Here is a 27,833-nt window from a genome sequence, read left to right as displayed (position 1 = left end):
ATTTGTTGTATGTAAATCAGAAAATGTGCTAAACAGTATAACAAAGCGCTTTTGGTTTTCCAGGCTCTGCTATGACCATCAGTCTGAGTGAATGTTCGCATGGCAATCCATGGAAGATTGGGAGGAGAATCTCTGATGGAATACAGTAAGTAGGGATAAATAAAACTTGAAAACATACCAGCCAATGACTTCAGTATGATCCCCCAAGAGCTACCTGTGCTTTTATCATGTCAAAATATTTCAAACAAATGAAATAGAAACATACTAGAATAGCAGCTATGTTTAGTGTTGACCCAATCTATTGGCCTGTTGGCCAATTTACTTTTGATCTCTAAACTGAATATGTTTTCTTCAGTCTGTTAAATCATCAACAAACATCTTGTTCTTTGATCCACTTTGTCTTACAATCTCCTCGTTTTCTGTTCGATTGAAAACTACTACCTCTATCACTGAACCTGACAACGTTGATTAATTTTTAGCTAAAGAAAATAAAGTTTACATAAATGAGTTTATAACCGTTAAAAGGGATATATGGGGATCAGCCAAAATTAGAATCATCTCTTTAACCCTCAAACCAAAGCAGAAATCTGTGTCAGTCACTAAATGCTTGATTAGTGCATCTCTTGCTATTTTTACTGTAATGCCCTGGTGACGAACTTGCAGGGCCAACGCAAGGATTAGAGAATTCTCACCTCTGATGACCTTAATTATTAAGCACCACAACTGTTGATCAAGGTGGTTCTAAAATTCTTTTCAAAACAAGTATTACCTCTCTAAATACATATTTTTCTAAGCACACTGACAGATCTTTAGACAACGTTGCAACCAGACTTGGACTTTTTCGGTTTTTTTGTATTTTATTACAAAGATCAATAAAACAGAAGAGAATCATAGAAGTGTTTTAAAGTTAAAAATTCAAACTGGAAGATCAGAGGTTTCTATGTTGGTCCAACCTCAAAATCTAAAATGGCCACCTTGGATATAAAACATTATTGTTGTTTTTTTGTTTGTTTGTTTTTTGCTTTACATCATAGTTTTTCAAATTTTCTTAACAGATTATTTATACCATTTATACCAAAATATCTACAGAACACCAAATTTCATAACAAATGTAAGGGTACTGTAACTTTTGTTCTCAAACCTTGTTTTAAACAATGGGTGTCCAAAATGCAGCACAGGGACCATTTGCAACCCTCTCAATGGTTTTAATTGACCCAGATCACAATTTTAAGACTGGAGTAAATGTGGCCTGTTCATCTCCAGCTAATCCAGATTAACAGCTTTTTTTAGGGTGAGAATTTTCACAGACAAATAAAATCTTACAGGAAAAGATGTTAGATATAATGCAAAGTATTAGTCTTAACTATATTTGTACTTTTATTTAAATCATTTAGTAAATATAAGTTCCACGCCCCCCTTTAAACATGGCTACACAGCAAGCTCTGGGGTGCTCCTTTCTTGTTGCTATAGCGGAGACTATTTTATTTTTCTGGCTCTAAAATGAAAACAACTGACACCAATGACATAAAAATTACATGTCTTTTATGTTTTGGATCAGCAACAGTTTGCAGACTACTTCTCCACAAGAAACGTGGCTGTTTCATTAGTTAATTTTGTTAAATATATTAATGAATGGATAAAAGCAAAAAAAAAATAAAAAATCACAAGAAATTTAGTTTTTTATTTCAACTTTTTCAACTTTCTAACTTGGTGATTTAGGTCCCCACGGGGAAAAAATTTGGACATCACTGGTTTAAACTGATTTCTCTCTTTTTCTTCCACCCTGACAGTAAAAGCCCCCAAAGCAAAATACACCTTCTTAGGAGAAGCTATACGAGGCGTATTTCCCCCACATATGCAATGTTCACTTGGCTGTAGAGGGAAATACTGCAAGTATGACAACCCAAACCACTGGACCGAGGACAAGCAAGCAATAAGAGGCCTCTATTCATCCTGGTACACGTATATGTTATGACTTACTGTGTCGTTAGAAAGTATTTGCTCCCTGATAGGTTTCTTTTGTCTTTGCTATTTTGCCCCACTGTTTCAGATCATCAAACTAATTTTGAATGTTAGACAAAGATAACCTGGGTAAAATACAGGTTATCAAAGCCATTAATTTATGGCTTTGAGTTTAATAATGTTTTAAACATTTTATCTTGAAATGATGATGTAATTTACTAATGGGGAAAAAAAAGTAGCCACACTTTGGCCTATTTGTAGAATTTAAGAAATGAAAATGAGTGAACCAACACTCAACCACAGCAATGTAAAAAAAAATATATATATATATCTTAAATAAAGCACTTGATGGCATCAAAACCATTTATTATTTTTATATGAAGATTACTTTTTCACATGGGACCAGGTTGATTTGGATAGCCTTTGCACATTAATGAAATAAATCGATCAAACGTCAGACTGTGGTAATCTTTGTGTTTAGTGATCTGAAACATGTCATTGTGACAGCACTATGATTGTTTTTATTTTTGTTAATTAAATAAAAATATATCTGATGAACTGAGAAAAGTTTGAATTCATCTGTACTGTACCATACAGTTGCTGACAGTTTTGTTCTCTTGCTTTCTTTAGGGTCACCGACAATCTTCTTGCTATGTCTAGACCTTCAACAGAGCTCATTCAGAAATATGACATTATTGATCAGTTCAAAAGGTATTCACATCATTATTCTATGGCTTTCAGCACAAGAACGTTTTGAATAAAGCATGGAAGAAACGAGAACAGTGACGTGTTCTGTGCTCTGTTTTTTGTTCTTGTGCTGAAGGAATGGCATCAAAACTGTGATCAACCTACAGCTACCTGGAGAACACGCAAGCTGTGGAAATCCTCTGGAACCAGAAAGTGGATTCTCATACAACCCCGAAGTGTTCATGGAAAATAACAGTATGCACTTTTGCAGGAATTTTGAAATATACAGCTCTGGAAAAAATTAAGAGACCACTTAAAATGATCAGTTTCTCGGATTTTACTTTTTATAGGTATATGAGAGTGAACTCCAATGTAGTACTCACAATTTTGTGGTTTTCAAGAGAAACACTGCTATAGCATTGTTAATCTGTGAAATATTCCCTCTCTGTTTAAGTCTAGTTGTGAGAAGAATGTTTAATGAAAAAAAAAATGCAACAGGAAGTTAAGAGTCTGCCTGAAGTGGGATCAAAAACAAGGAAGATCCAATTATTATGAAGATCTTATGCTCTTGTCAGACCAAAGTAGAAAAATGTTTTCCACATTGGAAGGTTTGAAGTTGTGGTTTCAAAGCATGTAGTCTCAAAAAGAGGGACTTTGTAAGTCAGAATGCTTTCTCTTGGAGGTGTTTTCAGTCATACATGTATAATGTTAAAACGGGGAATGCAAATTCATGTTGCCATTTCAGTTTATTTCTACAATTATGGCTGGAGTGACTACGGAGTGACCAACCTTACCGCCATTCTCGACATGGTCAAGGTCATGTCCTTTGCAGTGCAGGAAGGGAAGGTAGCAGTCCACTGCCATGCTGGACTCGGCAGAACAGGTATAGGTTTGTAGTACAGAGAGTTTGTTTCACACTGTGATTTTTCACATGCAGATCAAAGCATTGCGCTAAAGTTTTCCTGATCTCACTCCAGGGGTACTCTTGGCATGTTTCTTGGCCTACGCAACCAGGATGACTGCGAACCAGGCTATTTTGTACGTTCGAGCCAAACGGCCCAATTCCATCCAAACCCGGGGTCAGCTGCAGTGCGTCAGAGAGTTTGTCCAGTTTCTTGCCCCGTTAAGAATTGTTTTCTCCCACGCCAAGCCTCATTCCCAACCTGTAACCCTGTCCCAGTACCTTAACCGTCAGAGACGCATTCTGCATGGCAATGAGAGAAAGCAACTGAGGCACTTGCCCAAGATTATACATCTAGTGTGTGGCCTCTTGGTGGACATTGCAGAAAACCGGCAGGTGATAGAGGAAGACATTCTTGAAGCCCCTGATATTCAGGAAATTGAAATGACTCTCAGTCTCATTGAAAAGATGGGGCCTGAATTATTTGTAAAGGAGCCCCGCTTGCCCGGTTCACCCACCTTACCCAGGCATTTCCACGAGCCTCCCATCTTCTACCACCGCAAAAGTCTGAGCTACAGTGAGTCCGACTTGAGACGATTGGGCTCGCAGCTAAACCTCCTCACGCAACCTCTGAGCTCTGTCTCCAAATCAGAGACAACTCTCCCCTCATGCCACAAGCAAGGTCAGAACATCAACACGTCCGATGTTTCCCACAGCTCGACAGGGTCGCTCTGGCAAATCAAGAATGAGGAAAGCCAGAAAGATGGCACGATTGTGGTGAAGAAACTGAAAAGGAAAACCATACATCGCAGCGAATCGGTGGGAAATGAGAAGCCAACTAAAAAGGGCAACATGCTGTCCAGGTGGAAGGCAGAGCAGAGAGAGGAGCTGGCAATGAATGGGGTAAAGTCGAAAGATACAGAAGATGAGAAATCAGCACTTCCCTTCATCACACTGCAGTCTGAGCTGTCTCTGGAGGCCAGGAGGCTGCTGGTGGCCCAGGCACTGGCAGTGGACCTTTTTCTTGAAGGAGAAGAGGAGCATAAGTCCAAAGTACTGGCCTGGCAGGTAACCGAATTACCATACTGAAGTTTGTTAAATGTATAATAGTAAACACATTTGTAATTGTAAACATATTCCTATTCCTTGGGCTTTTCTACATTTTGTTAAATGATACAAACTGTCCTGCTGAATGCTGAGTCACTGCTGCTGTCTTCAGTGTTTTACAGCTTCTACAGGTTTTCTCTTAGCATTGTCCTGTTTTTAGCTCCAACAGCCTTCCATCAACTCTGCACAGTTTCTCTGTTCCTAATGCAATCACCATTTTGTTTTTTTTTTGAAAACCATGCATCCTTTTCCTCCACTTCACAATAAAGCAACACATTGTGGAGAAAAAATATCATAAAATCCATTACACCAAAGACGCATTCAAACCTGCAATGTTGCAGGGGCTGATGTTAGTGCTGAAATGTGTGCAGGAGGACATGAATCAGGGTAGCGCATGGGAGAGACTTTGCACAGAGCGGGATCCGTTCATCCTGACTGGATTGATGTGGTCATGGCTGGAGCAGCTTAAAGAGCCAATCATCTCTATCAAAGATGTTAAAGTCCTGAATCCACGCAACACAGATGCTAAAACTGCCCTCAACAAACTGGGCCAGGTAAGAGGCTATTCTTAACTTCTGAACTACAGACATAACAGGAAAAAAAAAAAAAAACATTTTAAGCTAAACTTTCATGCCATTTCTTGTCAGGCACCCAAGGAAACAGTAACTTGCATACTCAACTGCATGGCTCATATGATGAATATATCGGAGGAGGTTGAAACAGCTTTTCTGAATAGAGCGATCAAGGCATTCACCTGGGTAAGAAAGTGTAAAACCTGATAATCTGGGACCGCAAGTGGATTGTCTCACCAAGTGTTGTTTACCTTTATGTTGAATGTTGATTTTAACAGATCACCATTAATTCAACGGAAGAGGGGAAACTGTGCAAGAATATGGCGGCAGTCCTGAGGTGTGTTCTTCTGGACCTGAGATCTACGGCTGTGGAGGAGGAGGAGAGAGCCAAACCTGCGCTCCCTCCAACATGACCACAGCTGGTCTTACTGTACATGAAATACATATTTCTGTGCCTTGTGACAATTTTATTTCATTTTTTTATAAGTCAAAAGCCATATTGTAAAAAAACAAAAAAAACAAAACAGAACTTTACCTTAGTAGAGTTTAGGTGACACTTCAAAGAACAAATCAGATAGTTGCAAAACATTCTGCCTTAAGCCTGGTCACACTCATCTCTTCTTGCTCTACCCCACAGTCAACGAACATTCAAAATACAAACTATTTTATAGTCATGTATCATTTCTTAACAACCACAGTGCAGGTTGTTACATTCCTGTTAATTGCCACCGGACACCCACCAAAGAGAATAAGAGTCCATAAGAAAATCAAATGTCAGAAGGTTTTGTATAGCGCATGTTAGTCTTTGTGCCGGGCCGCAACGCTCAAGATGTGAAAGAGTAAGCTTTAAGAACGTCCTTCCCATTATTTCCTTCTACTGAAGCCACGATGCTGGCGTAGTCACAGGCAACATGAGTGAACCCTCTGCAACAGAGAAACACGCAGCAATCAAAAACACGGAATAAATGTACTCTTCCAGAGGTCGGCAGTAATTACTGTCCCAATCCAATAATCATATATTGAATATTTTATCAGATGAATTACCTACTGATACTGATCACATGTCTATCGTGATATATGTTGTCGTTGATTTAATGTCGCAAGAACGGCGCAAAAAAAGAAAAAAGTAATTAAATAAAATCAAAATGTGGGTTTGGGAATGGCCTAGTTAAAGTTGGGATGTAATCCAACTGCGATAATATGGCATGAGCTTAAGCAAGCAGTTGGTCCTTAAAAGCTGTCCAATATGGCTGAATTTAAAATATTATGCAAAGAAAAGTGAGCTAAAGTTCCTTCACTGCGATGTATAAACACTACGCACAAATAGATACACATTCTAACTAGCCAGGAATGTTTTGCACAGCCGATTTTAATGTTTTATATGTGATACACATTACTAAAAAAAAGAAAAAAAGAAGCAAACTTGTTTTTACCTTTCACAATGATTTACAGTAAGCGAGGAAGATTGTATTGGCCTTTTCAGCTTACTGTCTGTAAGTATACTTATGCATACTTTGCTCAGGAAGAGCTGTGCAATGCATAGATAAAACTCTAATTGAAACTACTTAGAAACTATAACTTAAAAAAAAGGCCTTTTCTTAAAGAAACCTTTTTCTGTCAAAAATAAAATAAAAAATATTTAAATAAATAGGAGATGGGCAAAAATATCTGTCACAAAAGATGAGACTAATGTCTTGAACACCACTATAGAATGAGTTAAGTGGGGAAAACAAAGTCTAAATACCAATTCAAACCATGAAATACTGGTTACATACTGTAGGTTATTGTAGAGCACTTTTTGGGAGTTTTCAAGGCACATGACACTAATTTTGCTAACCATTAATGGTGTCAAAGCATGAACAGATCTGGCTGGGACATCCTTGGTAATGACTTCTTGGTAGATGAAGGCGGTATGTTACGACAGACACTAACCTGGACATTGTGTGGGAGCCTCCCAGCAAGTGGTACTGACTCTCCAGCGTGAGCCCGCCGTCTTTGTCGTTCTTCCACGTCAACACTCGTAAGGAGAGGTCCTGAGATGCCGTGACGACACGAAAACTGTCCTACAAAACAAAATTCATAACTCAATGCTAAGCTTCCACCAGTTTAAACCAATTCAGCAACTGGATTTCTGAACTTCAAATAAAAACAGCCTACCACACATATTGAGGAGATGGGCATGACGTGATCTTTGAAATTAGCAAGCACGGCTCCTTTCAGCGAGTACACCCACAGCTCCTCCCTGGCTGCCAGCACTATGCAGTTGCTGTTCTTGGCCTCCAGAAGGATTTGTGATGAGTAGAGGTTCAGTGTCAAGGGGAAGGACTCCATCTGCTGGACTAAAGTTGGAAAGAGATTAGAATTTATTATATTAATTTAAAGGTTTAATATAATGTTGACCCACCCCTTGCATCTGGAACATGTTTGGGAAAAGCTTTCCACAAGTTATAGTGGTGAGCATGTAGGAATTTTCACCATTTATCCCAGAAAGCACTTATGAGGTCAGATATTGTTGGAGGAGAAGACGTGGCATGCTGCTTTCATTCTAACTCAGTACAAAAGTGTTCTTTTGGGTTGAGATAAGGACTTTGTGTAGGCCAGTTAAGTTCGTCCACTCCAAACTCACTCTTCTATGGAATCTGCTTTTTTCACTGGTCTGCTGTCATTTTAGCCATTATTATGCCTTGTTGTTGTACAAAACAACAAGGCATAATAATGCAAATACAAAAACTATGTGGTTAAGGTGCAAGCTGCTAAGTGAGACTCTTGTGTGTATGTACCTGTGTGGATTAGAGGAATAATCTAACCCACACAAACAAATTATTCAAACTGTTTGCCGTTCAGCCATTTCACCCTGGAAAAAAAAAAAAAAAGAAGAAATATCAAGCCAATGATGAGCATTAAGTAAGCTCATCACTGGCACTGAAAATTGTTGTTATTAAATCCAATGAACGAGTAATAAAAATGTTCTGCATGCCATGAGAGTAAGCTAAATAAAATACTGGTGCCAGGAAGATTTCCAAACCGTTCCCGCGGTGACGCAGACATTTTTCCTGGATGACTCACTAACAGACTTTTTGTTTCCCAATGATCTGAGTTCAGAGCCAAAGCATTTTCCAAGTCATTGTGCTAAACATCAGGGCTCACCCTGGATCTCCGTCTTGTACTTCATCTTTTTAATGCTGACATCGAAGACAGTGAGGGCTTTGTTGCCTCTGAGATCAGTGTGGTGGATGATGGCCAGTCTGGCAGGCTGGGTGGGTATGAAGACAGCAGCTTGGCACCCGAGGACCGGCACAGTCTGGCACAGAGACTCTTCATCTTCAGACGGTGAGGTCAAACTCTCACTGTTAATCACCTGGCAAAGAAGCAAAGTAACACAGGTGTACAAGGAATGCATCTATACTTTCCATTCTTACCAATTTTCCTTCTGGTGGTATTTGCACAGAGGTAACGCAGAAACAATCTGGCACAGGTAACACAGACAATTATGTAATCAAAGACAACCCCAAATACCGTTAGACTTAAATCATCATTTTCCTTGGTTCCAGCTATAATCCACTTCTTGTCAGGTGAAACGAGGAGTACGTTAACTTTGACAGAGTCACACACCATTAGACTTGACTTTTTAGTCAAAGTCATATCAGCCAGTGTGCAAATTGATCCCTGGCCAGTTCCAACCTGGAAAAGAAGATGATGTCAGAAAAAACAACAACAACAACAACAACAAAAGCTACACGATCACCAAGGAGATTGTGGGGGTACTTACAGTCAGGAACCAATCATTGTTGATGTTGTACTGCAGTAATGTACAGTGTGAGGATGCAGTAGAAAAAGAGCCCAGCTCCTGACCAGTCTGACCCTGCCAGGTCTTAATAAGGCCTGTAGAGTCTGATGTGATAACAACTTCCTCCTTCTCATCAGCTACAATCCCCGTCAAAGGATTCTGCACAGGACTACACCACAGGCTCTCACCCTGAGAAACAAAACGGACATAAAAATCATGGCTCAAAGAGCCCAACAAGGGTCAATGTTTAGATTTCCAATGATTAATTCAAAGTGTGATTGCAGAAGGAAAATCAAACACTGTCATTTAAATGTGAGCATTAGCAGCATCTCCCCTATTGCTAAAGCTATAGAAGGGTTTTTATGTTGTTATTTTTTTGTATTTATTTTAATGGAATATCCACAGTGGGAAATCCTTTTTTAAACCAACTTGTAGAAGATAAATGCAAACGTATATGCATCACCAAACAAAAATTGGATTTAAGCCAGAAAGCACTTCAAAGGCCACTTTTATTATAACTATCAAGCAAGAGACTGTGAACTGGCAAAGGGAAGAACACCTGTTAATGGGTAGAATATGTTAAGTGGTAAGTGAACATTTTGTCCCCTCAAACTTGATGTGTTTGCACAGAGGTAGTCAAAATCCTGCGTCCTGCATGTTTTTAAATGTTCTGCTTGGCTCAACACACATAAATCCAATGAGTGGTTCATAAGGGGCCTTCTGTATAACTTCTTATAATTATTTTAAAGAATGAAAAATTGAAAAATTTTGACTAGGCCCAAATTGTGATGGTCTGACAACTGCATGAGAGCATCTACAAAACTGCATCTCCTGAGGGGCCTTGCTGATCTGCATTGGGAACATTTGTTCCACATACTCCGATCAATCAGATAAGCTACTGTAGCTCAGACTGCTGAAGAAATTAATGCTGGATCAAACAATGTAAAGCAGTTTACAGCGTATAGGGCAGGATACTCCAGGACAGTCATAATGCTATGCTAGACTGGTGTATGTCTACTGTGCATGAGTGATGTTACTGAAGGAGAAGCACTGACTTTTTGGATGTTCCATGCCCGAACTGTCCCATCAGTGGACGCGCTGCAAGCAACAGCACTGCTCTTGGACAGGTCTGGCAGCAGGTATGAATTGCCCTGCAGGTACACCAGGCCGACCACCCTGCCTGAAGAACAAGATGTTTGACACACAGGTTAGAAAACAAGCATAATGAAGTCATGCCAAGGATATTCCTAATGAACAGGGGCGGAAAAATGCATACCTGTATGGCCTCTCAAGCTTTGGCATGTGTAATTTCCCGTCCGACCTTCTGTCATGTTCTTCTCCAGGTGGGAACGCCGCAGGAAGTATCTCTTCCACGAGTGATTGACCTGGTCACCGCCCAAGGCGGCAAGGTTACAGAAACTCCAGCGCTGCATGCACATCCTCCTGAGGAGAACATAGGTATTTGGACGCATTTATTATTTTTCAACAACTACTGCAAATAGTGGACTAAAAGGGAAGTAGCATTATGAAGTTTACAGTATGTGGATGAAAATATTAATCTGATCATCAGACATCAGCATGGTATCGAATCAAAACGACAATAACATAGCTCTGGATTTGTAAACCTTTAGACCAAATGTGAATGGAGATTAAATGTGGGCAATCTATTGCTGTTTACTTAGTGAGCGATGTTCCACAAATTGTCATAGGATGAAAATATTTGCTGCTACAGTAATCAACCCTTCTTATATTTAATCACCAGGATCATGCATTTTTCGACTGGTATTTGGACATTTCATCGACGGCAACAAGCTTGAAGTCTTTTAGGCTTGAAGGTTTCCCCCAACTCTTTACCTTCAGCCACAGACTGTGTATCAGATTCAAATCAGAATTTGTCCTGGGGCACTTCTAAGTATTACTATTACTTCAAAACAAAAGAAACAGTGTAAACTTAAATCTGCCAGGTGTATTAATTATATTGGGTTTAAAAGTAGCTATTAAATAAGAACCAAGAGGCAGACAAGAAAAACAGAAGAGTGCTAAGAATAGAACCCTGAGGTACTCCAGAGTGTGATGGGACTCCGACTAAGAACTGCTAACCAGAATGGACAGAGAAACATTAATTTTGACACCTGCACACAATTAAAGGCGAGAAGAATCTTATGGACACACAGACAACAATGTTCCTGGAACAAGCAGTTAGAAAGTAGATCAATACAATGTATAAAACAAACAAAAAAACAAGAGTAGCATTTTTATGTATGCTACTGTACAGTATCACATGATTGAAAATCAGGTAGATTTTTTTTGCCATGAAAAACCAAATACTATAAAAATATAACAAATATTAACTCACCTCCATAACCAAGGAGTCTCTGCAGCTTCATGCCAGTCCTGAGAAATACAGTTAAAAAAAAACCTAAACTTAGTTGTTTACGCGATGTGATTGTTTCTGCCACTTCCGGAAGCGTGAAGTCTTACCTTGCACACAGTAGAAGCGCTGATTAAATCATCCTCGCTCAGAAATGTGAAAATGTGAATAAGACAGTCACCGATAAGATGTGGATGATGGAAATCCATACCAACATCAGTTTTCACAGCCTGTAGAGATTTCAGAGATAGAGAATCCGTACGTAAAAAAAAAAAACAAACTACGGAAAGCGCAAAGGAACTACGCAGTTCTTTATTGCAGAGCCTTTATTTCGCCACCAGATGTCACCATTGTAGAAGGTTGGCGCCAAAAAGGGACACGCACACGCAGAAGCCCCCCCACTGGATGCATAAAAGTGGAAAATAGAGGCGTTTTCATGTATAAACACGAATAAAATAAAAGTCAAATTCATTCGTGATAAAATTATTAATTACACAAATGCTGACTCAAAATATCAGCTTACCAGAAGAGTAAACAGAGAAGGCTATTATTCTATCAGAGTTAGTCCTTGAAGATCATAACAGAGTAATTAAAGCCGTGATTATTCCTGGCTTTTGCTTTGTGCTTCTTGGCAGGTGTGGAAACATTTTGTTAGCTGCGGTGAAACAAACACATGCGCATGACACGCTGACTCAGAATAAGCCGAATTAATTGCAGTTCCAATCAGTCAAGGTGATTTCTCAGCAGAGGAGTGTGCGAAAGTACAAAACATAGGGAGAGCAGGAGAGACTGTACGTGTGTGTGTGTGTGTGTGTGTGTGTTGAGAGTCACCCCTGGCGGGATTCTTCAGCAAGGGCCCCTTGTCTCCTGTGAACACGCCCCAGATAGATGAGGCAGATATATAACCAAGACCTGCGGGTAGCAGAGGAACTGTGAGAAAGAGATAATCGCACTTGCTCACCCCCAAGGGCTACCTGTGACACCCTCGCAATGACAAGAGGGCCAATCCAGAGGGGGCCTCGCCAGGGGAGTTTGGATGCTGTCCCGCTCGGTTTGTAAAAAGTCCTTCGGGCTTCTTCAATTTTTGATGCTTTTCGTGGTTTTGGACTTCCCCCTGGAGTTACCTGAGCTGTGGTCGAGCGGAGAACAGGAGCGAGGCGCTTTATTAAAATCAGCTCTGCAGATCCGTGCATGAAACTGAAAGCTGGGCCGCAATGAGCCGGAGAACACGACGTTGGATTTTAAGAGTTTTGCTTTGTTTAGGGATTGTTTACCTCAAAATTGGGTAAGGAGCGTTTATTCAGTTTCTGATCAGCAAATGAAGAACAATGTCCCAGAAAGATAAGACTTTTAACAGGAATAATAGCAGCTTTCAAGGGGTTAAAACACATAACACTTAGGTCTTTATTTTCTCCAAAACAGGTAGCTGATTAATGAATACCATTATTATAGAAGCGGGCGCTTTTACTTTACAAAAGCCTACCTGTAAATTATGCAAAAAAAAAAAAAAAAAAAAAAAAGAGCTCCTGGAACTAGGCTACATAATGTAACTAAAATACCTAAACAAGAACTTTTAATACGATTTACCTGTTTCATGGGTTGGGTATGTTCATATTTTTTGTAATAATACATGATTCGAGCAGAGTCTCAGTTCTGTCCTTTTTTGTTTGTTTGTTTGTTTTTTTTGTGTGTTTTTTTTGTTAAATTATTATTCGCAGTGGATTTTCGTCGGTGGTGGCCCTTGGTGCGAGTATAATCTGTAACAAGATCCCTGGTTTGGCTCCCAGACAACGGATTATCTGCCAGAGTCGCCCCGATGCCATTATCGTCATCGGAGAGGGAGCACAAATGGGCATCAACGAGTGTCAATTTCAGTTCAAAAACGGGCGCTGGAACTGCTCTGCTCTTGGAGAGAGGACTGTCTTCGGAAAAGAGTTGAAAGTGGGTATGTTGCTGTCTGTTGACGTTTGTTATTAAATATTAAAACATGTATACACTTGATGATTGTGAGCTCGTTTTAGGGGTCATTTATGATTAATCCCATTCTTCTTAACCTTTTGCTCTGTTATCACTTCCACTATAAAAGTGAGCAATATTTGATAAAAAAAAAAAAAAAAGACAGAAGTGAACTTTAAAATTTGGACTGACTCATAAAATGATCGATGTTTTTCCCTTGATAAAACAGAAATTGTTTGAGCTGGATAGGCATCGCTTTTCATATACGCTAGATGGTGTTTCTCCAGTTGATAATTTGCTCTTCAAACTTTTCTTGTTATGAATAACACAAATAGCTATTGCACCTGTAAGCATCCCTTAGGAGTCAGTGTTGTTTACACCAGGCCTAGTTGCCCTTTATTTTTCTCCGAGGAGGGACTTTCTGAACATGTATAAAAGGTATTGTGAAGCCAGTGTTGGAACAAAGCTCTTCAGAATGTTGGCAACCTTTCTTTTCATCCAGTCAAAGTCTCTAGAGGCACATTTTCCCTGGTCTTTATCCCGTCTGGTGATGGGTGCCGTGGCTCTCACTGTAAGGATGTAGAGCTTACCACGGGTATAAATTACACCGAGCAACAACTCAGAGCAAAGCAAGTGCTAAATAAGAGATAGAAATTATTTCAAGTCAGTATTCCTGCTGCTGAGATGGACAAACTCGAAGGGGATGAGGAAATTACAGCTGGAGTTTTGTCACGTTTAAGGAAAGCTTTTCAGGGAAATTGCAATTGAAATAATGCCAGGAAGAGGAAGAAGTTTAGTTACCTCAGGTGGTTTTGTAAAACTGTTTTAGAAAGTACCGAAATATACACTAGAAATGTTTCTCCTTCCACCTCAGATGAATATATTTAAATAAAAATATCCTAGATACAATAGGTGGCAGCTTGGACCAGCTGTTTGAGGCATTGTTGCCTTCTGCTGTTGCAAAAAGAGGATTATCTCTGTATTCTTTTGAAATGAAACAGTGCTGTTTGACAATCTGCTTTATGAATGGAGGGTCTTTTTAGCCAATCTGGAGTTTTTATTTTCCTTGTAGTCCTTGGTTTGGACAGCCATACCAAATAGATTGGTTTCACTGGTCAGATTAGCATAGGTAGTGAATAGTTTTAAATAGGTGGTATTGTTGATGCCCAGACGAAGGGGAGCTAGGCTGTTTGCAATTGCTCCCAAAGCAAAAGGAGAGATCAGCAAAGTGGCATAATGGTGGAAAACCTTACATTTGACTTATTTTTTGGCCTAAAATGAAAAAAAAAAACAACAACTTTTAGTTGTACTAAAGGTTTTGCTCTTTTTGTACTTAGAATTTTTAAATGGTGGCATCTTCTGTTGGATCTTTAGTACCAAGGCTGTACCTAGGTACCTTTAACCAATGATTTCAGATGATTTTGTACGTTCTAATCATAGTCCACTGTAAAAACAAAATGCAGTTATATGACTTCACGCATTGCACCTACCAGCAGGAGGTCACTTACAAGTATTTTAGGCTTCTGCACAGATAAGCAGGAACAGATAACTGATAAGATGGATGAAATTAAACTTGAGATTTGAACTTTTTAATGAAAATTATTAATCACAGTGGTAACCAAAGATACCATTGGTTTGCATACAGTTACAAAATGGAAGTGGGAAGAGACAAAATGGGGATAAACATGGAGTAGGGGAAGGGGTTAATTGGGCCTACACTAAGCTGTGTTAGTTCAGAAGTTCATCACAGATAGTTCATCAGAAGTTCATCACCTGTACGTCCTCCTGTAGGAGGTCGTACAGGTGACTACAGGTGTACAGGTGACTGTACAGGTGACAATATTTCACAGACTGTACAGGCCTTGGATCTTAGATCTTCCATCTCTCATTCACTCCATCTTTTGCGGTGAACCCGTGCACTCGCGACTGAAGGGGAAAGAATTAACAACGGCGCAGTCTGCACTGACACACCTTCTTTTTTGGCTCCTCGCCCATCGAGTCCATAAAAACGTCCACATAATTAATGCCTCAATATTAGTTTTTTCTCCTTTCTTTCAATGGCAAGGGCACACATCCAAGATGTTTATCAAAAAACATGGCAGCTTCACATAGTGAACGGTGTGGCAGGAGGAAGCACAAAGAAAGTATGATGTTTGTTTAGAGCAAATAGTGACAAGAGGAGTTTATTTACACATAGATATGATGGATGTCGTAATCAGCAGTTTCCTGTTTGCATTTTGATAAATCGCGGATTGGAAATTTAAAAGTAAAACACTCTTCTTGCTTATTGTGTTTAACAATAAACACTTTTATTCCATCACAGGGTGTTTTAAGATGGCTTTGCTTATGAGAGGGGATTTTATGATTCTTTGAGACCATAATTACTTTTCTCTTGGCTCATTACTGAGATATTGAAAATCTTTCTGCCAACCCTGTCTGTACTTCTACCAGACCTTCTGTCAAACCTTTACTTATTTTGCCAATATTTCCGTATGTGTAAATGATTTGTTAGCTGGAATTGGGGACAGATAACAGCAGGGTGAAGATTCTGACATCCCTATCTTGGGAGTGTACACACAATGTAGCGGCTTCCAAGAGGATCAATAGCCCTTCCTTGTCGACAACCCTCTTATTCATGCAGCTTTGTTGACTATACCGCTAGCAGACATTTTGGTTCATGGGCAGGACAGTTTCCAGGTTAGGTTTCAAAACACTGCAGCTCTTGAGTGATATGTCAGCAAGGCTGTGATGTAAGCATACAACTGGTTAATAATTGACCTCCCTCTTTACCTGTTTATTGTATTCACTTTAGCTGAAGGAGATACACCAATCACTTCAATATTTCACAGACAGTGTTATTGATCACCTTCTTTTCTGCTCCCCCCAGGTAGCAAAGAAGCGGCATTCACCTACGCAATCATTGCTGCCGGGGTGGCCCACGCCATCACAGCCGCTTGTACGCAGGGCAACCTGAGTGACTGCAGCTGTGACAAGGAAAAGCAGGGTTTCTACAGCAAGGACCAAGGATGGAAGTGGGGAGGGTGCTCAGCAGACATCCGCTACGGATTAGGCTTCTCCAAAGTTTTCATAGATGCGAGGGAGGTCAAGCAGAACGCAAGAACGCTAATGAACCTCCATAATAATGAGGTGGGACGCAAGGTAAGGGGCAAGAAGATGTACTCTATCCCAATTCAAAGAAAATATACGCTAACACACCTATCTATAATAAGACCTTTCCAGCTTAACATGGATATTTTGGTAACAAGATTTTACGCTCTATTTGCATATTTGCACCATTATTTGTGTGTGTGGGGGATTTTAGAAAATTTTCTAAAAGTTACGTTTTTTAAAAAAAACCATTGTGGTGTCCAGTCGTGGGCTGGATTTCAAAACAATAACTCAGAAGCTTAATTTCTACATGTACACTGTTGCTTTTTATGTGAGAAACTCCCACAACAGTGTCCTGATTCTGTTTACGTCAAACACCAAATGTTAGCTGAATGACCTAATGACCAGGAGCAAAGGGTATGAAAATTTGCTACACTGGTTTCAGGGAATCTATATCCCAACGCTACTTTAGCTGTGCTCAGAATGTTATTGGAAATTTTTATGTAGTTATTGTTAACTTGGCATTGCCACCTACTGGCTTAGCATTTACTACAGCACTTTTGATTCACCCAGCTATGTAGGCATATATTTCTGTTAAGAATGGTGAAAAGATGTCAGTTTGAAAAAGAAAGTAATGTAGTTGGCACCCAAGTTTTTGTAAGAAGAAAAAAAAATTGATTTTTATAAAGTAGTGCGCAGATGTCAGGAGACAACATCGAGGTTTAATACAGGACTTTCTGATGCTTTGCATGCAAAAAAGCACAGCAAGGTTGGAACCACTTTTATATGGGCAATATTGAACATTTGATCACGTTTATTCTGGATTTGGTCCCAATAAACATTATATGGAAACTTAAGATATTTTTTTACAGAAAGGCACAGATAAACGTAGGGTAAAATTATTTTGTTTTTCTTTTGATTTTTAAAAAAAACTTTATATGTGGCCTACATGTGTGAAATAGATATCCGGTGATTTTTAGAATCAGTGACACAACTCCGTTTTCCCTTAAACCTCAAATGTAAGTATAAGAAGTTAAATATTAAAAGAAAATGGTGAACAGTGTTTTACAATAGGATGATTTTAGTGTAGCACCTCTTTAGCCATGGTCATGATCTTCTATTGAATTAATATTTGATGTAGAGGTCTTCTTCATTACCTGCCACTGCAGTGTAAGTATTAGAGCATTTTTGATTGGAACGTCACTGTCAATATCGACAGAAGAACATACGTTTAAAAATATATATATTTGAAGTTGTGGTGCTAAAACCATTGATAAGTAGTTTGAGACTGATCTCAGGAAGTGCTAATTGTCTCTACCATTTCTTGGCTTGTCAAAGACCCATGCAGAGGGAACCAAGCTTAAACAAGAAGTGGAATAAAGAGCTGCTTTTAGAGGACGAACTGTCTAAGTGGCAGGGTTTGATTACAGCCAAGATCCATGCGCTGAAAACAGACCGACACTGTACGAAAAGGCATTAACTCTGTCTCCCCTCCCGCCCCATGTTTTACACCACTAAGACAGTCTTCAGTTACAGTTATGACAATCTGCAACCAACAGTTTTGCTAATCTCACAAACCCACATCAGGTAAAATGTGTCTCCACACGCACCTTGGGGGTGTTTACTTTTTGGCTTGATTGTCATTGGTGATGGATCTGGGTTTTTTTGTTGTTGTTGTTGTTGTTTGAAGGATTGCAGTTACTTTAAAATAGATAAACTCTATCTTTATAACAAGTCAGTTTACAAGACTGAGTGTGTCTTCCTGATCTAGATTGTGACGTTAAACAAAAATTTTATTATGTACTGTAAACCGATCATGTTTAGCTCCAAAGGAGATACAATCAACCGTTATTCACAGCGGAAAGCATCAAAAGCAACAAAACGCTGGAGATTACGCCATAAAAACTTAACGAGGAACAAGACTAATATGATAAAATACCAAGGAGGAAAGCTCGCCTGATTGTTTTCATTCGTGTTTTTCTTGCATGCATGGTTGCAGAACACTGCAGAGTGACAAAGAGACTCCAGTGGGTCTGAAAGCTAGACACTGAGTGGAATAATGTGCCAAAGTCAGGGTTAGAGGCAGCATTGACCAAAGTTAACAGATATCCTTTCTCTTGCCGCCTCTGCCAAAAAGACCTACTTCACACAACCAACACGTCCAAAGCAGTGGCTGAAAAGTCTCCTCACGCCTGCTTGTACAAAGTAGACCATGCATGTTTTTGCACCTTGAATTCAAATTGGCTTATCTGGAAAGCTAAATTGCCTCCCAAGGAAAAGATTGTACTTGTGGATTCAGTCCTCGAGCCACTTTTCTTTTTCTCCTTCCGTTCTGCTAGTAAAAAGACCCTCTGTTTTGACGGCCTACCCACCCACCAACTCCTTTATTTATCCTAATCAAAAGCGGTGACACCGAGCGGGAGCAACGTTCTCAGCTCCCGAGTGGAAGACGGGTAGACAATAGCTGTCACAAGTGTTAGCTTCAGGACAACTGATGGTTAAAGGAGTTACAGCCAAGGTTTTCATGAAGGGGCTCACCAAGGAAAAAGTTCTTCTTAACACTGTTGTGTTTAGCATTTACTATTGCAGCTTTGTTTGCCAAGAATACAGTCATAAGTTTCCTGCAAAGGTCTTTGGGAAACAGAATTATGTACTGAATATACAGCATTTTAAGAAAAAAAAAAAAGGAAGTTGTGATTGACCTTGCTGCTAAAGAAAACTGCAGTGGCACTTCTCATTGTCATCAGCTCGGGATTTAGCAGTAATCCTAGTCACTCGGCGCCTTGTACAGTCACTCTTGACTTTTGTGGGTTGTGTGTGGTAACTACATACACAGGGTATGAAATCTGATACATTATTTTGGCTTCTGTGTATTTGGTATCATGCTGCATTGTGGTGGGGCTGTAGTTAATCTGCCATTGTACATTTTTAAGTCACATTGAGTCAGTTTCAGCAGTTGCAATCTTGTCTTTAGGACATTAAGTTTGACTTTAAGCCCTGTGCGTTGCATTGGAATATAGCAGAACTTGTTAAAAATCCTTTGCTCTCACCAGTTCTCAGTGTTTCACCTTGTTTTCTTTCTGCGTCTAGATTCTGGAGAAGAATATGCGGCTGGAATGTAAGTGCCACGGTGTCTCAGGCTCCTGCACAACCAAAACCTGCTGGACTACACTTCCCAAGTTCCGCGAGCTCGGCTACATTCTCAAGGAGAAATATGCCCACGCTGTGCACGTGGAACCAGTCAAAGCAAGCCGCAACAAGCGTCCAAAATTCCTGAAAATCAAGAAGCCTTATTCCTACCGAAAGCCACTGGACACGGACCTGGTGTACATAGACAAGTCGCCGAATTACTGTGAGGCGGACCCGGTGACGGGAAGCCTGGGGACACAGGGGAGGGTGTGCAACAAGACAATGATGCAACACATCAGCGGCTGCGACCTGATGTGCTGCGGAAGGGGATACAACACACACCAGTACTCCCGGGTCTGGCAGTGCAACTGCAAGTTCCTCTGGTGCTGCTACGTTAAATGCAACACCTGCAGCGAAAGGACAGAGGTGTACACATGCAAATGAGAATATTTATTGGAGGGTGTGTGTCTGTGTGCGTGGAGATGTGAGTGTGTGTTTCTGTAAGTTTTCACAGTCTACTTTCTGTTTAAAGTCTGCCTTTTGCAGTCTTTTCTGTTTTAGCAACGACTACTACAGCACTGCTGTGCTGCGTATGCAGCCAGCCAAAGATGGGGTACCACGGTTGTTTTGCACAAGAAGTTCTTCACCCTTCTTCTTGGAGTCTTTGTCGGGACGCAGCACAACAACTGTCTGATAAAACACTGGAAACGGACCGACTGTAACCTGGAAAACGGATCACAGTTTCAGTCGATGAAGCAAAACTCCCGAGACTTTAAGCTGAATGGACCGGTACGGACATTTTATCTGTTCGGACTCTACAAGACGCGGATGAGTTGAGGTGGATGTGGTGCTGAGCAGGACACACTGCTGTAGTTTGCACCCCCCCCCCTGTGCACAGACAAAATTAGAGAGATAGCCATTTGAAATATTTAACATGCTGTATTTAGAGAATGAGACTTATTAATATTAATTTATTCTATAAAAAAAAAAAAACTACTGATCTTGTCCTGTATGGATAAAAACAATAACTAAAAATCAACAGTTTTTTAGTTTGTTGAAGCAATCAAACATGTCTACAGTTAACACACTGGATTTGAGTCATATTGTAGCATAGTGTTGTTCCTACTGGAACGACTGTAGGCTGCTCACATTGACCTATCTACCTTTTGTGAGTTTTTTTTTCCTTCTTCTGTTGCTGCTAGTCTAGAAAATCCCACTTGTTGAGGTAAAAGTCTGTATACTGTACTTATTGTCTTGACTTTGACCTGGTTCTACTGGACTTATTTGCTGATCAAAAACAAGGGCACATTTTCCACGTTTGGTAAATGATAGTTAATAGAGTATATATTTGTAAAGGACTATTTTTATATGAATGTTTTATTTATATCTTATTGTTCCTACTCATTGTCAGATGTGGACAATGAGATCTGTCTATAAAGCCCATGTGAAAAAAAAGCTGATATATGTCAGTTGGCTGTCACGGCCATCGCTTGTTGTATATTGTACGAGATAGAGGCTGTCTATATCCGTCTGTGTTCAAACCTTTGTTTACTGCATTTCACAACTACTACTGATGGAATACAGGAACAGAACTACGCTAACAAGATCATATTTTCATTATTGACTCATCACACAACACTTAAATATTGCCAAAGAGAAATGATTGATGAGAAATACGCTGGAATGACAGGAATGACTAGCATAACTGGAGTCTGACGACATTACACTTGATTTGCCCTGATCATTGATTGCTGGGTCAGTAACTAAAAATTAGATACGTTTCCAACTAGTGAACACAGTAAATGTCTCTGCTACAACAAGGCCTCACTGACTACAACAGGCTTTAGTGCAGAACATAGCAATTGCGAAATTGAGTCTTTTCGACATTAGCAGAATATTGACAAAGATTTGTGTACATTTATAGTGGAAACGCAACTAGTGAGGCGTTTTAAAACAAAATCAGAGGAAACGAAAAGGTACTTGATGGATCTGGATCTGTAATTTCACTCAGATTAAGACATCAACAGAGAACAGGAAACTAAAGGTATTACAGCAAAGTTTCTCTGTCTTATCCTTGTGAATGCTCCAGTTCTGTTTGATGACTATTAGATTAGGAAGGGTTCAAAATCTTTGGGTAGTCTCACAGCTTTTATTCTCCATGTAATACAATACTTATTAATGCTAACCCCATTATATTTGCTTATAATGCTAATCGCTAATAGAATCCTAAAAATCAATGACATTATGTTGATTTTGTAACCATTTTCTCTTTAAAGAATCTTTGAAGTTCTGTTCAACTGTAAAGCTGTGTAAGTCAGGCTGGTCTCTCTCACACTGGTTGTGCTCACAAGATATAGAATTGCAAGTATTAAGAAATTCTGCAGCAACACATTTATTAATAATTTAACAAGCTAAAATGAGAAAACCAGAACATTTTTTTTGTTCTCTCGCTGCCATTAAAATGGACTCCACTTAGTTTATTAGGAATGTATTCTGGAATAAAACAAGTCTCCGGAGGAAATCCCTTTTTTCATTTAATAAAGAAATGGTTTATTGTTAAGAGAGTTTCCCAGAAGTTTAAAATGAATGTAATTTTGTTGCCATAGTTCTTAAAGAGAAATCTATAATGGTATGGTCAAATTAGAATGCTACTAAATCTCTAAGACAATACTGCAGATAGAAAAACATTTTAAGAGTTTTCCTTTTGCTTATAAGCATGAGAGCCAATGTGAATCAAATTCATGGTTATCTTAAATCAAAACAATTAGCTTTAGTTATTTCATGAATGATTTTAGGAGAGGAACTGCAGAGATTTTCCTCATATAATAAAATAAAATTAGTTGTCAAAAAAAAAAACCAACAAAATTTACTTGGTTAATAGTTGCAGTGTTCTGGTTTGCACCACCATTTATTAAAAGATAAAGATAAATGTTATCCGGTGTGATGTGGTCACCATGGTGTTAAATCAGCTTTTAGGAGGCAAGCACAATGTGTTCAGTGCCGGGCCAAAAGAGAGACGTTCTTTCAGAGGGGGAAAGTTATTCATGCTTAATTGAGGGCCCATCCTGCAGACTGGGAAGCAGTTGAATGTGTCCAAGCAGAGGAGTGTTTGTCCTCTAATGGTAGGGTACCGCCGTAATTGATGAGGCCGGTGGGGCAGACGTGTCACCGTGATGACTTGCTCAGGCGGGGGAGTGGAAGCTGTCGGGTGATAGATGGCTCGCACATCTGCTTCATTCACTCCTGGGCCACTAGTTGCTACAACAACTCCGGCATAGCGGAGAAAATGCGGGGCGGTCTCCAAGAGAGGCAGGCCGACGTGTCAGGGAAATGTTAACGATGCTAAGGCCCACAGTCGTTACGGATTCCACTCTCACAGGGGAACTGGAAGTGGAGTGAGGAGCCGGGGCCCGAAGGTGTTGATGGAAAACCTGCTCCTAGTAATCTCCCTGGATTGATGAATGCAGCTTGTAAAGTTTTCACCTGTGCAGGATTTTTATAGGATATTACTTTTTTTCCCCCACAAAAACAACGTTTTTGTGAAACTGAGCAGAGAATTCAGCTTTAACTTACAGTAGATAAACCTTACTGTGTGTCAGTGACAGTGATAATCTACCTAGTAAGAAGGGAAAAGGGCGTGAAGGGATAATAGCAGAGGCTTGTCTGCCTGACAAAAGCTTTCAGCTTTCATAATATTGATACAAAAGGCTTGTATAAGAAAAGGCAGCTGTTCAAAAGTGTCTGGTTAAAGCTGAACTAGGGTTTTGTGTGAAGGACTCGCATCACATTATCTTGTGCACAGACAGTTGCATCGACTCCTTTATTCGTCTCCTATTAACTTTTGCCTGCAGTGATTTGCTTTTGAAAGAAAGCACCTAAAATCCCAGTTTTGTTTTGATTCCTTTAATGTGCTGTTCTCTGTACAAGCTGCCCCCAAGGTCTGCTAATTCTGGATTACCTGTAAGGATTTACACCTGCTATTTAAAGCAGTAAAAGTCTCTTTTTGAAAAATAAATAAATAAATAAAATAAAACAAAAACAACAACAGACCCTCACCAGCCTACTTGTCAAGTTGCACCTTACAAATCGCTGGTGGGTTGCAATTTGGCCACTATGGAGTCGCTGAAGTTTGTGGCCATAAAAGGACTTGAGGTCTCCACTAAAAACACTAATAAGAGTCTTTTCTAACATAATATGCTTTAATACACACATTGGAAATGAGTAGCACTACCACAGACACCAATATGAACAGTCTGACTTAGCCTTATTTCAGTTCTTGGGGCTGTAGCCAATCAGTACCAAGGAAAATAAATGGTGTTCTTGGATTGGCTGTTTTTCAAATGCTGACCAACAGTATGTGAAGTATCATTGCATCATGCAATTGCATCATGGTATTTCAGCTTCCTGAGTAGCATTGTCTGTTGAATATTTCAAATGTGCTCTATGACAAAAAAAAAAAAAGAAAAAAATCCAGGAATAGTTGGACTCCACAGTAAAATCTGCTGGATACTTAACCACAAATAAGTGGTCAGATAGCCTCATTTAAAACTCAGCCTAAGTTGCTTCAAAGGGGCATAAGGTAAAATATCTCCCACACCAGCACACCACCAGTAGCCCCAGTGAGGCAGGCCAGAATGGATCCATGCTTCCATGTTGTTTGGTCCAAATTCTTATCTAACCATGTAAATGTTGAAGCTGTAGTCTAAATTCACTGGACCAACCGACATTTATCTTGTCTGTTGTAAATTTTTGGTGAGCCTGAATGAATTGTTGCCTTAATTTGCTATGAACATTCAGAGGAAATCTTCCACCAATTTTAATGAATGGATATTTTAACTTGTTCAACATGTTCTCTCTGACACGAACACAGTATTCAAGTTGACTCAACTAGTGCACAATTGATAACTCCTCTTTTTTTGAACCATTTTCTATAAATACAGGGCACATTTCTGTGTTTCAAAATCCCTGCAGATCAGACCAACCCTTGCACCAAGAACCCACCATTCTGATGCTTCACTGTTTCCTAATGCCCAAGTACATCGAATTGCTGCATCTTTATTGGCTGATTCACTGTATGCATTAGCAAGCAATCAAGCAGGTGTAGCTAATAAAGTGGTTGGTGAGTTCAGTTCAGAAATCCACCTGCGGTGTTTCTCAGCCAGGTGCAAAGCCCAACCACTCATAGTCCCCCAACACTTCATCCCAGTTGAGTCACAACCACAAAGTGCCACCTTCTTTGATAGTTCAGCCCATGTCAGACACCCTGCAGGATCACTGGGACTCTGATTATACTCTTAGCCATGTTTCTCCATAAACAGGACCGGGCCCATGCCAACATGTTCAGGGGTGTAATATCCTTGTTCCTCTGAAGTAGGGTTGCGTTACCCTTTGGAGTTTTATTTATTGAGACACACTCAGACGCACAAGCGCACGTCCTCGGCCCCATCACCTGCGGTAGCTGGAAATTGGTGGTAGCAGCAGATTTATGGTCGGCAGTCTGGCTCACTCCCTTTGTTATTGCTGGAGGTCTGCCACAGCTTCTCTATCTGCACCCATGACCCTGCTACATCAGGGCCGCCCAGCTCTCTGCTCCAGCCAGCAATTAGCGTCAAAGCCGACAATGAGTCTTTAAAACATATTTAAGCAAGACCCGTCCTGCTCTGTGTTTTATCATTAGATCTGGCCTGACAGCGCGAGTGGATCAGATTTATAACTGGCTTTAAAAATTCATCTGATGATGCTGGCATTTGTTGAAACCAAAGATCCCCTGTCTCCCTAATCCAATTTTCTGTACAAATAAAGCACAAAAGCGCACATTAGAGTCAATTTTCTACCTGAGATCTATAAAAAGAAATAATAAAAATACCAGCAACAATCAAGGAAATGATTCACAGTTTCACTTTAATAAAGCTGTTAAGTCATTCGTTGTGCAAGGCCTTCACTGAGACACAGATATTACCGTTTATGTGCATATTCTTTTAAAGCAACTTCCTACGCTTCAGTCTAACAAGTGGACAGAGCTAAAGACGATAATTCCAAGTAGGAGGCGGAGCAAGAAAATATGCTCTCCAGTTTTCCTCTCCCCTCTGCTCCCTCTTGACCATAAATCTTCTGACACATGATTATGTCAGTCATACTTTTGTTTTTCCTCTGGTTGAGACATGCACAAGCACCTGAGTGCTCGCACACTAAATTGCAGAGCACAAGGTTGTCTTTATGTGATTCCAGAGATACTGTAAGGGTGCAGAGCTCATTCATGCACTCTCTGAAAACTGCCTGCCATTTGAGGCTCTTTGATGGAGGCTCCTGATAGCTGACAATATCCACTCCTCACAAGAGAGAAATCCACACGGGTCCTATCTTCCTATCTGATTTTACAGGTAAACACGTGGTCAAATCACTTTAGTGTATTGTCAGTGGCCTTAAAGGGATAGTTCAGCCTTTTTTGAAGTGAGGTTCTGTGAAGGTTTTATCAGTAAAACAGTTTCCTACCTTTTGCTACGGTAAAGTCACAAAGTGTTGGGATTTAAATTGTTTTTTAAAAAGTAAATAGACACGGTTTTTTGAAAAGCGTTTATCAAATAAATATCTGAAAAGTCTAGTTTGCACTTATACTTGGTGGCCCTAAGTAAAGCCCAGTGCAACTAAACATTTTTTAAAGTCGTAATTGCTAAAAAAACAAACAAAAAAAAAAAATCCCACTATTCAGTTCACCTAAGTTGACAGTCTGGGCAAAGAGAACATTAATCAGAGAAGCAGACAGGAGTTTCATGCTAACTGTGGAGGAGCTGCATACATAAACAGCTCAGGTAAAAAATAATCGATCACATACTTTATACATCTGACTTGTCTAATAGAGCAGAAGCAGTAAAGTCAATGTTGCCATGCACTACCCTCAATTTTATAACTCATGTATGTATTTCGTACCTGCTAAGATAATTTGCCTCCAGTTGGGGAAAACCTGTTTGTCAGGATCCCTGTAGCCCATTTTTCTTAAAATCTCGCTCTCGCGTTGCTCTGCAGTCGCGTTCTCAACAGAAACCCTCAACTCACGCAATACGAAAGGCCGCCTTCGCTTTATGAGTTTCTGTCACGGCGAACTCTGCTTTGTTTGGCCTGCTCATCCTGTCACCAGACACCAGTCCTTTTGAAGAGCGGTGATTTATGGTGGAAGTGATCACTGTGGTATCTGTGCCAGCTGACAATGCCGCTGCTGCTTTTGTTTCCTCCTCAAGAGTTGCAGGTGACATCAGATCGTGGATCGGATTGTATTTTTTTTGCGTTTCCCCGGAGAAAAGCTGGGCGGACACATGAAGCTGGGGATTCAACTTCAACTTCACAGAGGAGCTTGCTTCCTAATCATATCGCTGTCAGTTCATGACAGAGTCAGTTTTTAATGCAAAGGAGGAACGAGTCTAAAGACTTCCTGCCAAAATCCCTGCAGGGTCTTTGCTATTGTCTGGCGCAATTTTAAAAGTCCCTGTCCATCAGGCTTTCATTCTGGATTTCACAAGAAAAACAGGAGACACTCACTCATGAATACCTCTAACCAAAAAACACCATTTATAATGCCTTGGCTCTGTTTTGGAAAGACAATGAGTGCAATATAACGTTACAATAACCATAAATCAGCATACTGTAGGTATAAAGCGCCTCGTCGATCCGCAGAGATGTGTGAAAGTAAGCTCCCCTTCACTGCTCCATTAGTCTCGTCTCACTTTTGTCCTTTTCTGTTATCTCATTACCATCACTGAAGCTGACCTCGGCGCGGAGGATCTAGCTGTTTTCCCCTGCCCCACCGAAACACCTCTGACCCTGTCCTGAACTGGAGGATCATCCAGCACTGTCACGGCCTCATCTACCACTGTCACCAGGCGACCTGCGCTGCTCAGAGGTCACTCGGTGCACTTTACCCACAACTGTCACATCAGCCGTTTTTTTTTTTTTTTAAAGTGGGCTTAGACCTTAATAGTGATGCATAGTGAGGGGAAGGTTGACAATGGAAAATATTTTGTTTGGATGAATGAGCGAAATGACCTAAAATATCACCCATCAGACAGAGGCCTTGTTTACAGCCAACACTGGCTGTTATTTACAGGGAGCCACAGACATAAAGCTCCCATATAAGTGGTTATTAGACCTGATGACATCAGTGTCAAGAACTGTGTATGTAATTAAACACGTTGTGAGCTGGGTTTGTGATCCATACACAAAAACAGAGGGTAAACAAAAGTGTGCCCCACGAAACCATTC

At 40.1% G+C, this 27,833-nt stretch overlaps 3 protein-coding genes across 3 annotated transcripts; 2 read left to right on the top strand and 1 right to left on the bottom strand.

Moving 5' to 3' along the window:
• Positions 1-99: 99 nt before the first annotated feature.
• ptpdc1b (protein tyrosine phosphatase domain containing 1b) lies at positions 100-5,688 on the top strand. Its single transcript, XM_014997144.2, has 9 exons — positions 100-145; positions 1,791-1,956; positions 2,593-2,673; positions 2,786-2,904; positions 3,395-3,532; positions 3,627-4,618; positions 5,029-5,211; positions 5,305-5,415; positions 5,508-5,688. The coding sequence occupies exons 1-9, from the start codon at positions 100-102 to the stop codon at positions 5,640-5,642; spliced, it is 1,971 nt and encodes a 656-aa protein (XP_014852630.2). The 3' UTR covers positions 5,643-5,688.
• Positions 5,676-11,762, bottom strand: fbxw12 (F-box and WD repeat domain containing 12). Its single transcript, XM_014997145.2, has 10 exons — positions 11,498-11,762; positions 11,373-11,410; positions 10,293-10,459; positions 10,072-10,196; positions 8,999-9,205; positions 8,746-8,910; positions 8,377-8,587; positions 7,387-7,568; positions 7,162-7,292; positions 5,676-6,153 (listed from the first exon to the last, which is right to left on the bottom strand). Exons 1-10 carry the CDS (start codon positions 11,594-11,596, stop codon positions 6,054-6,056), a joined length of 1,425 nt encoding a protein of 474 aa, XP_014852631.2. The 5' UTR covers positions 11,597-11,762; the 3' UTR covers positions 5,676-6,053.
• A 291-nt stretch (positions 11,763-12,053) lies between these two features.
• On the top strand, positions 12,054-21,184 carry LOC106923834 (protein Wnt-7a). The gene is made up of 4 exons (XM_014997146.2): positions 12,054-12,672; positions 13,106-13,332; positions 16,231-16,502; positions 19,542-21,184. The coding sequence occupies exons 1-4, from the start codon at positions 12,602-12,604 to the stop codon at positions 20,022-20,024; spliced, it is 1,053 nt and encodes a 350-aa protein (XP_014852632.1). The 5' UTR covers positions 12,054-12,601; the 3' UTR covers positions 20,025-21,184.
• Positions 21,185-27,833: the final 6,649 nt, after the last annotated feature.

The sequence above is a fragment of the Poecilia mexicana genome, unplaced genomic scaffold, assembly GCF_051168715.1.
Source record: "Poecilia mexicana isolate PSO_F unplaced genomic scaffold, ASM5116871v1 scaffold_7, whole genome shotgun sequence".
Lineage (NCBI taxonomy): Eukaryota > Metazoa > Chordata > Actinopteri > Cyprinodontiformes > Poeciliidae > Poecilia > Poecilia mexicana.
The sequence above is the reverse complement of the archived record's forward strand: the minus strand, read 5'-3'. Positions and strand labels throughout refer to the sequence as shown.

Bases quoted from the DNA above. Each gene is read 5' to 3' on its own strand.
- LOC106923834 (XM_014997146.2), top strand. From the start codon at position 12,602: ATGAGCCGGAGAACACGACGTTGGATTTTAAGAGTTTTGCTTTGTTTA. The intron at 12,673-13,105 runs GTAAGGAGCGTT...TATTATTCGCAG, and splicing joins ATTGTTTACCTCAAAATTGG to TGGATTTTCGTCGGTGGTGG. The intron at 13,333-16,230 runs GTATGTTGCTGT...TGCTCCCCCCAG, and splicing joins CGGAAAAGAGTTGAAAGTGG to GTAGCAAAGAAGCGGCATTC.
- fbxw12 (XM_014997145.2), bottom strand. From the start codon at position 11,596: ATGGATTTCCATCATCCACATCTTATCGGTGACTGTCTTATTCACATT. The intron at 9,206-10,071 runs GTCAGTGCTTCT...TTTGTTTCTCAG, and splicing joins GGGCATGGAACATCCAAAAA to GGTGAGAGCCTGTGGTGTAG. The intron at 7,569-8,376 runs GTGAGCCCTGAT...TTCCAACTTTAG, and splicing joins GTACAAGACGGAGATCCAGG to TCCAGCAGATGGAGTCCTTC.
- ptpdc1b (XM_014997144.2), top strand. From the start codon at position 100: ATGGCAATCCATGGAAGATTGGGAGGAGAATCTCTGATGGAATACA. The intron at 146-1,790 runs GTAAGTAGGGAT...CCACCCTGACAG, and splicing joins AGAATCTCTGATGGAATACA to TAAAAGCCCCCAAAGCAAAA. The intron at 5,416-5,507 runs GTAAGAAAGTGT...TGATTTTAACAG, and splicing joins CGATCAAGGCATTCACCTGG to ATCACCATTAATTCAACGGA.